General features: G+C 43.7%; 1 protein-coding gene across 1 annotated transcript in view; it reads left to right on the top strand.

The window, feature by feature from the left end:
* The window catches only part of LOC308168879 (contactin-associated protein-like 2), a gene marked incomplete at both ends in the record, with an annotated part of 347443 nt that overhangs the window by 137024 nt on the left and 195419 nt on the right, over positions 1–15000 (top strand). The window contains 2 exon segments of the mRNA XM_080543522.1: positions 1252–1362; positions 12390–12583. Of these exon segments, the coding sequence (XP_080399648.1) occupies positions 1252–1362; positions 12390–12583 (305 nt within the window).

Here is a 15000-nt window from a genome sequence, read left to right on the forward strand (position 1 = left end):
TTTTAACCTACACTAGAGCAAGTTGTCTATATCAAGTTGATTTCACCTTTCCAACATGTTACTGCAATGACATGACACCATTATGAAAGTGATTCAATTTTAGCCTGCTATGAAACATAGCTGGACTGAATAATTTGATCTGTTTTATATTTTAAAATGTGTGAGTTATATATATTATAACCTACAAAATAATATTAATAACAGCATGTTTGCAACAAATGCAAGGTAAACCTTGTGCTGGGACAAATAATTAAGTCTACATTACAATACAATGTTTTCGCCTGTGAGCTAGATTTTCTGATCACTCTCAGCGTGTTTAATGTTGTACTGTAAAACATTGCAATACAATGGATTTGGTGAGTAATCCCCACTACTCTACACTAGGTCGTAGTAGGGATTACTCACCAAATCCATTGTAATGCAATGTTTTGGCTTGACTAGCGAGTGTGTCATTGGTTTTCAATAAATGCTGACCTGATTACGCATCGCTCCTCCTTTTGTACTGTGGTGATTGGCCAATAGTACATCGGAATAAAATGTATCCATTTAATGGAGGAGGTTTGGGAGTCCTTCCTAGACTGAGGAACAGTGGTCTTCTGGCGTACTGTACCTGATTTATTGAGTATCTCAACGCTCTTTGGAGAATACTTTTTGTATTCAAAATAAATCCAATATTTGGCTGCAACCTATCGCTTTGAGTCTCTTGTGAGTGTTTTTGCCTTATTGCTTTTGGGGAAATTCGGAAAGTGAACTGTGTCTGAAACAACCCTGGCTCCAGCTTTGGCAGTTGGTTAATTTGGTTTTAGTTGGTGAAGGAGCCACTACACACTCCACTACACAGATGGACATGTGTGTTTTCTTTGGCAGCAACTTCCAGCGTGGTGAATATTTTCTAGCATGCGAACGCATTTGGGAAAACATCTGGTCTTGTGTGCATCGAATGATTTATTCTCAAGGACAGAGTGAAATGAGTAGGCAGACATGTGTGAGTGTTCACCCCTAGTCCCTACCCAGAGGCCACTCACGCTGAATGATGTGAATAGTTGCATCTTACAATATGGTTGTATGTTTATTTTGCCCTCTAAATAGGCTAGGTGGAACGTTTGGGATATTCTTTAAGCAAATCCGATCTTTTCAGATCTTCACCGATGCTTTTAGGGGGTGGTTGTTTCCAGAGCCTATAGTACAGTATGCTTGTCATTGATAGTAACTCTGCTCACTCTTTCTTTTCTCTTTCTCTCTCTCCTCCAGAGAAGTGTGATGAGGCGCTAGCCTCCCCTCTCCCTCACACAGCCTTCGCCAGCTCCTCTGTTTTCACCAGTGGCTACGCACCGGGATACGCCAAGCTCAACAGGAGAGGAGGTAACACACACATACACACATGCACACACACACACACACACAGACAGACAAACACACAGACACACACATACATTGAAGTTGTGCAAACACATGCAGATTCTCTCTCTCTCTCTCTCCCTCTCTCTCTCCCTCCCCACCCCTCTCTCTCTCTTTCTCTTTCTCTCTCTCTCCCTCTTCCTAGTCATTACCTCACTTTTCAGCGCTATTACACATTTTACATCTTCCCACAGGAGAGTGAGGGAGACAATTATACCAGCCATTGTTTATGAAATAAATGATTCATGTGTTTGAGTTGAATAGACTCTACACGATTACAGAGGAGATCTCTCTTTGTTATTTGCTATTGTTTATTTAATCATTATATGCCACAGTTTGGTCCCGTGGATAACACACATTGATGTTTATGAGAAAACTGTCTGTTTTTACACTTGTTATTACATAAATCAATAGCTAAAGTCATATATTCACCCTAGCTAAACAAATTCAGATTCAGATTCAGATAACGTTTATTGCCATTATGCTTGACACATATAGGAATTTGCTTTGGCATTACAGTAGGTGCATTTATGCTTTTTTCACATGTATACATGAACAAAAACAAATGCAAAAAACAGGACAACGCAGGACAGACAACAGTGCATTGGATAGTGCAGTGGGGTGCAAAACATGACACATTTCAACACATTTTAAAGAAAGATACATTTTTATTTTTTACTTTTTACAGTTTCAATATAATAAAACAAGGAACGATTGCACAAGACCATGGGAAGCCTGTCAGCTAGTACTTTGTAACTCCTCCTCGGGCAACGAGAACAGCTTGCAAACGCTTGCAGCTAAGAGTCTTTCAATTCTTGTTTTGGGGAATTTGTCCCCATTCTTCCTGGCAGAACACCTCTAGCTCAGAAATATTCTTCAGCTTTCTTGCAGGCATGGCATGTTTGAGATCTCTCCACAGATTTTCTATAATATTCAAGTCTGGGTACTGTGATGGCCATTCCAAAACCTTTATCCGTCTTTCCTGGAGGTTCTTCATGGTTGATTTTGAGGTATGTTTCGGGTCATGGTCTTACTGGAATACCCAACCTCTCTTCAACTTCAATTTCTGGACTGACCTTCGAATATTACCTCTAGAATGTCTTGATATTTGATGGAAGCCATTCTTCCTTCCGCCCGCACAATATTGCCTGTGCCCCCAGCTGCCTGTGCCCCCAGCTGCTACACAATCCCATTTCAACAAGTAGTTCAACAAAAGTTAAATTTTGGTTTCGTCAATCCAAAGCACATTGTTCCAATAGGCTTCAGGTTTCTCAAGGTTTTCTTTTCCATACTTCAAACGCTTAATTTTGTGTTGAGGACATAGGAAAGGCTTCTTTCTGGCAACTCGTCACTGGCCACGTAGGTCTTTGTTGTTTAAGGTACGCTGTATTGTTGTCCTGGGAACAACTAGACCGGTGTCTGTTATTCTTTTTTGCAGCTCTTTTGCAGTGATGTGTGATGTGGGTTCTTCTGAGCATTTCTCACCAGATCTCGGGCCATTCTAAACTTTTGCACAGGGCCCGTATCCTTTTTTATCATTTAAAAATGATATAAAGAAGAATAAAAAAGAAACCTTGCTTTAGAATTTGCAGAAAAATGCAGAAAAGTGTCATGTTTACTTTGTAGCATTTAGTGTTCAGGTTCCCTTTCAATCGCTTGGAGATTAATTGTAACAGACATTTAAACCAGGGGTGCCCACATTTTTGCACCCCACTGTATATAACGTATTTATACATCTGTGCACAGGGCTCTACTGACATTACTGTAGTGACAACCAAAACCGGTCACCTGTTTGCCTCCCTACCTGTCAGACGAAGACCTACATGACCCAAAAGCCCCCCCTTTGGCTCCAGTTTCTACATGCCACTTGCATCGTGCATACCATTGAGACCAAACGTTATTTGTTACCATGACGACGCTTGTACGAGTGAAAGAATGGGGAACCAAGAAGCCCCATGGGACAACTTTCCTCTGAACAGTTTTTGAATGTTGCTTTTTTTTCTCCCAACCACATGTGTGGGCAGACACAAACGTCAGACCACCGTTCGGATGCTCCAGGGGACTGTCATCCCATTGGATGTCCGTGGGCTTCCTGTCTTGTTAAGTTTGATCTTGTCCCACGTGTCATGCCATGACACTGGGCTAAGATCACCACCTCTATAGAATAACTTTCTGAGAGGAAAGGAAAAGCCGGAAAAAAATGAAATATATATATACATTTGAAAGAAAATGCTTCTTGGGTTGCTAACAATGACTTGGAGTTTGAGAATTTGACCTAAAATGGACTTTCCAAGATGTTTTCCTCCAGATCGTAAGCAGTTAGTGAGGCAAAGTGGTAGTGTTCTATTATAAGCTACTGTCCTGAGGGCAGACTCACAGTTTGACATTATGACAGCAGCTGGTGAAACCGGGAACAAGTCACCAACCAATCAAAATGTTTGGACTTTTATTCTGAAAAATGTAAATTAATTTCAGCAATTTCAGTGTTGCAATGCAATGTATTCGGTGAGTAATCCCCACTACTACCTAGTTAGCAGAATCCATTGCATTGCAATGTTTTGGCGTGACATTTTTCTGAATAAAGGTCCGAACAGACTTGTTCCCGGTTTCACCAGCTGGTGTCACACCAGAATTATCCTATTAACACTACAGGTTTAATGCAGGTTTTCTTCAGATGGTTTTGAGTTATGAGGAAAGATGACCATAAATCAGAGTTAGTATTGTTATGTTTCTGTTGTGTAGTGAATAGTAAATCTGTTGTCATAATCTGTTCAGCTTATTGCTATTCAATGACACACTGTGTACTTGTGTTATGACATGCAAGTGCACAGTGTTACTGCTTGTTTGCATTGTAAGAACAGTGTACACACACACACACACACACACAGAGACACACACACACACACACACACACACACACAAAGTTACTGATGTTGGCAGGCAAATACAGGTGCAATGATTATGAACCTTGGGGATAGAATAGAGATGGCACAAAATCAATGAGACACAGGGCTCATATTAGTGAGTGTGTGTGTGTGTGTGTGTGTGTGTGTGTGTGTGTGTGTGTGTGTGTGACAAGTGTGACAAGTCAGTATGAGTGTGTCTGGTAGGTAATGATGTGGTATAGATTTAGTTACCAGCTAGCCTGCAGACCCAGTGATGTAGTGACTCTGTCCTACCGACTCCTGTCACTGTCACTTTGGCCCAATCTCCTTTCCCTCTCCTACCCCTACGGCTCGTTTTGGAGTGCCACTCACTTTGGAGCCACAACAGAGCAACGGGAACAGGAACAGAACAGAGACACAAGGCGTAGTGGTTGAAATCTGAGACCCTGATACGTCATCAGTAGTATCATAGAAAAGCATGGACGCTCACGATTCATTCACAACTTAAGTTTCACACTATCAATTGATCAAAGAAGTCATAAAATAAAAAAGAACAATGCTTCATTACAAGGCCAGTTCATGACAGAATAGCTGTGCTCTGTAGGATAGAAAGCCGTGCTCCTACCCTGCCAGTCTGCACTGATATTAGAGGAGTGGTAACAACCCTGCTCCTACCCTGTCAGTCTGCACTGATATGATGATATCCATCTGTTGGATCTTTTGTATAATTTATTTTCTCTCTCTCTCTCTCTCTCTCTATCTATCTATCTATCTATCTATCTATCTCTCTCTCTCTCTCTCTCTCTCTCTCTCTCTCTCTCTTTCTCTCTTTAGTGCTAGCTCATCTGTGAGACAGTGACCTGCAGTCTCTCTGAAAGAGTAAAAGGTCACACGTTTCGCTCAGGCGGAAAACTGTCTAACACAGCTGGAGAGGGGGGGGGGGAGATTGAAGGAGAGAGGAAGGGAAGGAGAAGGAGAGAGGGGAGATGAGCTGGGAGGAGATGAGAGGGAGGAGCAGGCCATAATGATGAGAGGAGGGGAGAATGGAGGGGTGAGGAGAGAGAAGTTAAAGGAGGTGAGAAGAGAACTTCTTTAGTAGTACAGAGTTGTGGTGGGTGAGAGATGGCTTGTGTGTGTGTGTGTGTGTGTGTGTGTGTGTATGTGTGTTCCTCAAGGATCCCCAGAGTGTTGATGTGCCCAAGCATGAGATTGGACTGCTAATCACAGCCATGTAGCCACTGATCCCTACCCACCATTTTATTTTATTTCTCTCACCTCTTTCTCTTTCTCTCTCTCTCTCCATCACTCCCTCGTCTCCATCTCTCCCCACTGTTTTAATGTTCGGCATTTTCAATTTCTTAAAATGTTGTCCTTGTTTCCTTGTTCCATTCTTTCTCTAGTTCATAACCAGTCTTTCTCCTCTCTGTTTTTTTTTGTTCCCTCTGTCTCTCTCTTTCTCTCAGAAGAAAAACAAAGACAAACTAATTCGCCCTCTCTTCCACTCTCTCCATGTTTTGATGTAAAGTTCTGCTTCTCTGTAAATTCATGGGCTGTTTGAAGTTTCAGTCCGTGCCTGTCTTAATCTATAATACCAGCCCGCTCTAATTAAAAAATTGTCCCTCACAGTGACAGTAAGATAAAGTATTAGCAATATGCTAACCAGATGCTGCCTGCCCAGTCTCATTCATTAAGATTCTCTATTTTTTTTTTTTTTTTTTTTTGTTAATGTGGTGTGGTGTGGTGTGTTTCAACAGTACAGCAAACAACTAGAATATGATACTGAAGCTTTACTGTAAAGACATAAGATACATGGATTGAGTTACGATGAGACACACACACACACAAGCTTTTAGCTTGCTCCTTCACAGTCGTTTAAATCTAAAGCTGTCTGACTATTTGTCTCTCGACCTCCATCTCTAACTCCCTCAGTATTCTTTGTTCCTCAATCTCAGTCTCTCTCTTTCCCTCTCTCTCTCTCTCTCTCTCTCTCTCTCTCTCTCTCTCTCTCTCTCTCTCTCTCTCTCTCTCTCTCTCTCCCCCTCTCTCTCCGCCTCCGCCTCTGTCACATCTCCTATCTTCTGCACTTTAGCAGTCATTTACTCAGACAGATGAATTAAGCTACATTTGTTCCTTCCCCCCCACTGCGCTGTCTAGATAATCACATACACCCACACTGGGTTCCTGGGGCTAAACCACCTATACAACCTTCTATGACGAGATGATGTTCATATGTCGCTATCTATCTCGCCTTGCTTTGGTGGGAATAGTGGGGGTTTGTGTGTGTGTGTGTTTGTGTGTGTGTGTGTGTGTGCTTGTGTGTGCGTCTGCGTGTGTGTGTGCATCTGCGTGTGTGGACATCACAACCTCTCCCTCTCTGGGAGATAGCCTCTGATCTTCCATGTGTTTAAGTCAAAGGGAGGGGGGGGGGGGGAACGTGAACTTTGACAATCTGACAAGAGCAGAACAGTGGAACATTTTTGATGGAGTTCAAAGGAGTCTTTCATATTTGAACTTATAGTACACTCTAGAGTACACTCTGGTCTAATGATGGCCTATATGGCTTTTATGGCTTTTTAACAGCATTGATGACACCAGAAGAAGAGGTGAGATGAAATAGCTTACCTTTAGATTAGCCTTGTTTGACAGTTTTAAACAGCGGCCGTTCTGAAAGACTTCCCAGAGGCATTGTTGCACTTTCTTAACCTAACTGAACTGTCTCTGAGTCAGCGCGCGGCTCATTAACGTTTGATCTTCATAAGAGGACAGTGTCTACCTCTGGTAACTGCTTATTAAACTTGTATGATTGATTGTGTGATTCGTGAAGTAACCTGTCAGTAATCAAACTTTGTTGAATTGTGTGGCGGTTTGGGAATCACACACTTGCTGATGCATGAGTCATGGAAACTGAAGTGAACACTTCACACTTGGGGCCTCGAGAATGTCCTTTTGGCCTAATGAGTGTTGCTTGTTTTCTCCTCGTGTGGGAGCACTTAGTCCTAAATTACTTCAGGGGGACTGTCCCTGTAATCTCTAATTGTAAGTTCCTGTGGATAAAAGCATCTGCTAAAATGGTTCAAATGTAATAGTCAGATACTCTTATCACCACCCACAGACAATGGGTTATCTGGGGCTATCAGAGATGCTTCTGGGCTTCTGATATCTGTCTGGGAGATCTCCTTCACCCCGACTGTTCTGTCTGACCTCCTCCTCCTCCTCTGTCTCTCGCCTCTCTCTTTCTCTGCCTTATTACATTACCTCTCTCTCTCTCTCCCTCTCTCCCTCTCTCTCTCTCTCTCTCTCTCTCTCTCCCTCTCCCTCTCTCATGCATCTCTCCACCATTTACTCTCCATTGCCTCGGTTTTTCTCTGTAAGGTTCTCTTGACTTTCTTATCTTTCTCTCTCTCTCTTTCTCTCTCTCTCTCTCTCTCTCTCTCTCTCTCTCTCTCTCTCTCTCTCCTCCCCGGACCCTGCTCTTCCTCTCCTCCCTGAACATCTGTGGCTGTGACAGGTTGTAGAGGAGTGACAGTCTCCCTGCGCCCCTCTCCTCTCCTCTCCGCTCCTCTCCTCCACTCTATACTCTATTCTGTATCTTTCCCATTCTGATACCTCCATCCTCTGCTCCCTTTCTCTCTTCTGTCTGCTTTGTACATTCCTCCCTTCATCCCCACAATTTTTTTGTCAAGCTTTCCTCCTCTATCCCCATATCTCTCTCCTTTTTATACCTTATACAGGGCCCTCCATATGTATTAGAAAAAGCTAGCGTTTCTCTTTCTTTAGCTCTGTACTCCAACAGTTTGGATTTGAAAGAGATTATCAGCTTTAATTCTATGTTTTTTTCTTTCAGTTTTTTCTTCACATTTTTATGGGGACTACGTATAAAAAGGGTTGTAGTTTCTAAATGGTGAAACCATTAAACAGAAAACATTGAATTAAAGATGAGAATATTTTCTTTAACCTCATAATAATTGTTTGATTTCAAATCCTAACTGCTAGTAGTTACTAGTATAGAGTTCAAAGAAGACAAAATCTCTTCTTTCCTCCCTCCATGCCCTTCTCCCCTTTCTGTCAACTCCTCCTCCCTAGAGGAGCCACCTCTCTTCTGTCCTCTGGCTTCTTTTCCTCCTTTTCACCTCTCAACATCACTTGATTTCTTTTTGACATCCTTCCCTTTTCTCTCCCTCACCTCTCGGACCCCTGTCAACCACTCTCATCCCCCTAACCTCTCATCTGTTCTTTCTTTCTTTCTTTTTCTTTTCATCATCCCTTGTTCACAGCCCTCTCCCCTGTCCTCTGTCAACATTTACCAGCCTCACCGTCCCTCTAATGTGCTGTTTCCTTTCACACCTTTGTGCTTCATCATCCTTTCATCACCCTTTCATTGTCCCACCCTTTCGTCTTCTTACCTCCCCGTTCTCGACCTCCTCCACCTCTCCTCCTCTGATCTTTTATGCTCTCGTTCTTTTCTCCTCTCTGGCGCGCGATCACTACATACGCTGACCCCTGCTGACCCCTTTTTACTCTCTCGTTTTACTCTCTCTTTTTACTCTCTCTTTTTACTCTCTCTTTTTACTCTCTCTTTTATTCCTCTCAGTTCTTTCACTTAGCCCTTTAACACGTTTCCCTCCTCCTCCTCCTCCTCCTCCTCACCTGCCCCTCCCCCGTCACTTCTCCTCTCTGTCTCTTCGGTCCTCTCCACCGCCGCTCCGCCTCTCTCTGCTCTCTCGCTCTGTTCCTCCTCCGCTCCATTCTCAACCTCCCCCTCGCTCCCTCCCTCTCTTCCTACTTCTCTCTCTTCCTCCCTCCCTACTTCCAGCCAACCTACTTTACCAACTCCCCTCCTCCCCTGCTCTCTCGCCTCCTCTGTTAATTGTCAATCTCCCTCCCTCCCTCCCTCCCTCAGCTCTTCTTTCCGTCACTCACCTACAGTATGACCTTCTCTCCTCCCACTGGTCTCATTTTCTCCAGCCTTCACTCTCTCTCTGACCTACGGTCATCTCTTGTCCACTCTCCTTCAGACTTTTCTCACCGCTCGTTCCTCTCCCTCTGTCTTCACCTCCCTTCTCCTCAACCCCTCCTCCTCCTCCTCCTCCTCCTCACCCACCTCGTTATTCTACCATCACTATCACCACCTCCTCCCCTGGCTACTCCACCCCAGCCCTCGAACCACCCTCTCTTTACTCCAATCTCTCTGTTCCTCTCATCCTCAACCACCATTTTCTCCTCCTCCTCTCCTCCTCCCCTATCCCTCTGCCCCTCTGCCCCCGTAGGTTATTATATCTCTTTCTTTTCTGATGTCTGTTTGCTTATCAGTGAACCCCACGGATGTCCCCTCCTCTCTGTTGGCATGCCACCAGCTGAGCGGGTGGGCTCATGTTTTGAGGCATTGACGTGTCCAGGGATACATCCCTGGTTATCTGACAGGACTGGGGCTGGGGGTGTAATGGCTCTGTAATTGGATAAGATATGGGATTGTTGCGGGGTGGCACACAAACTGTCCCTTTGATCTCCTGGCCATCTGTCTCTCTCTGTCTGTCTGTCTCTCTTTTTCTATCTATGTATCTATCTATGTATCCATTTTTCTATCTATCTATCTATCTATCTATCTATCTATCTATCTATCTATCTAACCATCTACATATCTATCTATCTATCTATCTATATTCAGATTCAGATTCAGATTCAGATAACGTTTATTGCCATTATGCATACACATATAGGAATTTGCTTCGACATTACAGTAAGTGCGTTTATACTTTTTTCACGTGTCAAAATATACGTCTATCTATATCTATATATCTACGTATCTATCTATCTATCTACGTATCTATCTATCTCTAACTCTGCCTCTACGGTTGAAAAATCTATCAGAGAAATCAGCTTTGACACAGCCAGAGCCCAGTCCAAATCTACTGGCTCTTCCCTAGGTAGTCATTTCACAACACTATTTTACCAGAGGCTATATTTGTTTATGTGTTTCTGTGAGAATGACACTGAGATATGTCGCTGCTCAACCTCTGCTGACCAGCAGTTAGATGTGTGGGGGGGATTTCAATTTCTGAGGTGTGTGTGTGTGTGTGTGTCTGTGTGTGTGTGTGTGTGTGTGTGTGTCTGTGTGTCTGTGTGTGTGTGTGTGTCTGTGTGTCTGTGTGTGTGTGTGTGTGTGTGTGTGTGTGTGTGTGTGTGTGTGTGTGTGTGTGTGGTTGCCACAACTGCCCTCAACACCTAACGGAATCCAAAGACCATTCTTTTGACTGACAGTCAGTGAAATTCAACTGCCACATAACTCCTATTTCTCCCATGTCTAGACGTCATGTTCCTCTTGTGTTTCCACACCATTTAACCTCTGTGTAGGAAAGGTCTGAGAGAGACTAACCCTTTCTCAGGTACAGGGGAGAAGGGCCTTGCAGGACTGATTGCTAGATGATGTTATTCCTCACAGAATGAAGAGAGAAGCATTGCTCCTTTAATCACAAAATGCTGGTGCAAGGTTTCTGTTCTGCTAGATGGATTAGCAGACAATACACATCTATTCCAAAAGGAGACACTGTGTACCAGTAGCATTAGTTTTTCTTAAAGCATAAGTCCTTTTCTCCTACTTGAAGACCGACCTTGTGAATGTTTAATACACCTAAAAATATGTAGATAATGCATTGAATACTATGTGTATATACATCTATAATGTGTGACAGCAGCTGGTGAAAGCGGGAGCAAGATCAACATGTTCAGACTGTTATTCACAAAAATGTAAATAAATGTCAATGTTGTTGAAAATCAATGGCACACTCTCTAGTCAAGCCAAAATATTGCAATGCAATGGATTCGTTGAGTAATTCCCACTACTACCTAGTTTGTGTAGAGTAGTGGGGATTACTCACCGAATCCATTGCATTGCAATGTTTTTGCTTGACTAGCAAGTGTGTCATTGATTTTCAACAACGTTGAAATATTACATTTTTCGGAATAAAAGTCCGAACATTTTGCTGCTGTCACATATACTCAAGTACAAGTCAAAGTAACTTCCCAGTAAAAATGTTGTGTATTTTTTAGGGCTAGGGTTAGAGGGTTAGGGGTTGTGGAAGCTAGTGGACTTCATTACCCACAATTCCCTTTAGTGTGACAGGAAGTACCTCCTGAAAACAAATGGCAATTAGCTTAGCATAGACAACAGTGCATGAGCCTTTTCTCAAGTGTTAGGAGCACGACTCCTCTTCTCTGTCCTCTGTTCTATGTTACGCTTTGATTGATTGAGAACTTTATTAGAAGATTTGCAGAAGTAGGTACATGAAAGTACATATTACATACAAGGTCAACTAACAAGATAAAAACCCAAGAAAGCCACTGGCTTATTTCAATTGGGGTCCTTGATACTCAATTCATCGTTACATGTAAGACAGACAAAAAACTAGTACTATCTACAAGATAATACAGACAAATAACTAGTACTATCTACAAGATAAACATACATCCAACATGGGAAGAACAATACAACAAAACATAAGGTATGTACAGCGGGTAGGACAGGTGGGGACATACACCACAGGTGGGGGCGGGGGACAAAACACAAAGTATGTACAGTGTCAGTAGTCTCCATTCAGGTCATCGTCAAGTTGAGGATTGGGGGATGGGGGGGGTTGCCCATTGTTCCACGGTTTCGGTAGAGAGTCTCCGGGTGGTGGGGGAGGGGGGGTCGTCGCCGGGTGGGGGAGGGAGGGGGGAGGGGGGGTCGTCGCCGGGTGGGGGAGGGGGACGTCGTTGATGGTGTTTCTACCGGCCGTGAGCTGCCTCCAGGACTCGGTGAAACGAGCCATGAAAACTGCATTGAAGGCCGGGAAGTAGCCGTAGTCTCCCCAGGTCTCGGTGGTTGGAGATGGGACATCAATGGGGGTTGTGTGAGAGGGCTGGGGGTCCTCGGTCTCGTCTGAGACGCTACATGTGGGAAAACTAGGGTTAGGTGTTAGGGTTAGGGTTAGGGTTAGGGTTAGACATGCCAGAATGTACCAAGTCGACGTTTTATGCTGCCATGTCCCTGGAAATGCCAACATAAACCGTTTTCCCACATGTACCGTAACATGTATATAAGTGTGTCGTGTCTATCTACCTGTGCAGGTGCAGGGGGCTGGTCTCCGTTGGACAGCGACCACTACCAGTGGCTCCAGGTGGACCTTGGGAGGCGGAAACAGGTGGCCGCCATTGCGACGCAGGGCCGCTACAGCAGCTCTGATTGGACGACACGCTACAGGTTGCTTTACAGCGACACAGGCAGGAACTGGAAACCCTACCACCAGGACGGCAACATATGGGTGAGTTAGCGGAATAACAATATGGGGGCCGCCTGTGGCGCAGGAGGTAGAGCTGGCGTCTAATGATCACGAGGTTGGCAGATCGGCAGTTTGAACCCCGGCTGGCCACATGTTGAAGTGTCCTTGGGCAAGACACTGACTGAACCCCAAATTGCTCCCAATGAGCGGGCCGGCGCCTTGCATGGTAGCTTTGAGTTGCATTTATGTACGTAAGGCGCTATCTAAATAAAGCTTTACTTACTTACTTACTTGCCGCCATTGGTGTGTGAATGTTTGTGTGAATGGGTGAATGGGAGGCCGTTGTAAAGCACTTTGGAATAAGGCGCTATATAAGTCAGTCCATTTACCATTTACAATAAAGTAAAGATAGAGATGACAAGCGTGTTGAAACGTGAGGTGCTGACTTACAAGAAACTGGCAAATCTGACATAGTCATGTGTGATTAAGGGCCAATCCCAATTCCCTTTTCTACCCCTATGGCTCGTTTTCGAGTGTCACTCGATTCGAAGGCAAGGCCTTCGAACACGTCACAAGCCCTACCCCTTGAAATCTAAGCCCTATGAATTGGGACAGCCCTTCACGGCGCCTACGTCATCACGCGGTACGGGTGACGCGTTGTGTTGCCGGCGAATTCTCACATCTCGCAATGCCTTCTTCAGCTGTGTTTATTTCTGTTGCGTGTGCTATAAGCATCTATTTTCGTTTGTTATCAACACACTGTAGTGTTTAGACGTTCCTTTTTTTGTCTCTTCCGTCAGCGATGTCTTTTTTGTGGACATCGCAATAATGACAATGAATTTAATGACAATGAATGACTCCAACCAAAACAACCAGTCCATCAGTAGTCATAAAGCGTTGTCCAAAAATCACGTTACCAAGCGCCTTTCTCAGAACAATTCGTCGTCTAGAATCCAAAAATCAATCCATCATAGTGGTGGTCAAAAACGTAGAAAGAGGATCTCTTGGGGACGCGGCCACATTTGCCCGTGAAGGAGAGATGACAAATAAGCGGAAACATTTCTCAGTAGAGTCGAACGGTGATAGATCATCATCCTTTACGCGTATCCTTAACTGTAGTTACATTTCGCGTGTCATATGCCATTAGACATGGAAATATGTCAATGCACGGCTGTCATGCACAAATCAGCTTGTAACGTTAGACACACAGCACATCGGCATGATAACGTTTTGTTGTTGTTGTGCTTGTTATAAAGAAAAGGTCTATAATGCATTGAAATGAATGATACAACCCATTAATAATATTACCTAATAACAACTGCTCGGATTAGATTGCGGGTGGAAATAGGTCAAAATGCGCATCACAAGTCAGACGAACGTTTGATAGATAACTTTACATATGTGTACCATCATCCGCTGTCAAACGCCACAGGTAATAATTGATTTATGACTGTACATCTCTGAAATGCTCGACTGTCATGCAGCGTTGCGTTACTGTAACGTTAGACACAGCACCGACATAAAAGCGATTTTTGGGTTATGCGTGTTATAAATAAAAGGTCTATAATGCATTGTAATGACATTAAACTAAGACAATAAGATGGTTATCATAATTTTTCAAATCTTTATTAATAAGTAATTACAGAGAATTAAAATGACATTTCCGCATTGAATAGAGCGACATAAGATTTCTGTAGATGATTCGCAATGCATCCTGGTATCAAGGGGTAGCGTACCCCTAGCCCTTCGAAGCTAGTGTGGTCCTGGAATCGCTCGAAACGAAGTAATAGTTAGCCCTCCGCCTTACCCCTAGCCCTCGATGAAATATGAATTGGGACAGCCCTCGCCCTAAACGTGAACGCGCAAATCGAGCCATAGGGGTGAAAACGAAGGGCTAGGGGTGAATTGGGATTGGGCCTAAGTAAAGCTTTATTTATATAGCGCCTTTCTCTTCAGGTTACATCTTAACTGCTCCTCCTGAGACATCTTCTGACCCTCACCACTACGTCTCCTAAAGACACCCGCTTTCCCCTCTACTGTGTCCCTAAGAACTTCTATTGCCCCCCTTGTACTGTTTCTCAGTTTCTCCAGTAATGAAAAAAAAAAAAAGTTTTTAGTAGAAGGCGATATTAGGGAGAAGATTTTTCCTTCTATCAGTGGCCCCGGGCCCGAGCTAGAGTACTCTTCCTGCAACGAATGGTGGACTGCTGATTCACATGCTTAGTATTCAAATGTACTGATAGTAAGTCGCTTTGGAATAAGGCGTCTGCTAAATGCCAAAAATGTAAATGTAAATGTGATTTCATGCGACTCTGTCCATTATGGGGTCTGGGTGTTGTGCAAAAGTTTTTGTAAAAGTTTGCAGTTGAAATTTAGACTATGATCTCAGGACACAGAATTGAGAATTGCTAGCAGTCCAAGATTAGATTACAGAGATAGAGCACTTTGTGACATGGGAG

Source organism: Nansenia antarctica (assembly GCF_963989245.1).
Source record: "Nansenia antarctica genome assembly, chromosome: 12".
NCBI lineage: Eukaryota > Metazoa > Chordata > Actinopteri > Argentiniformes > Microstomatidae > Nansenia > Nansenia antarctica.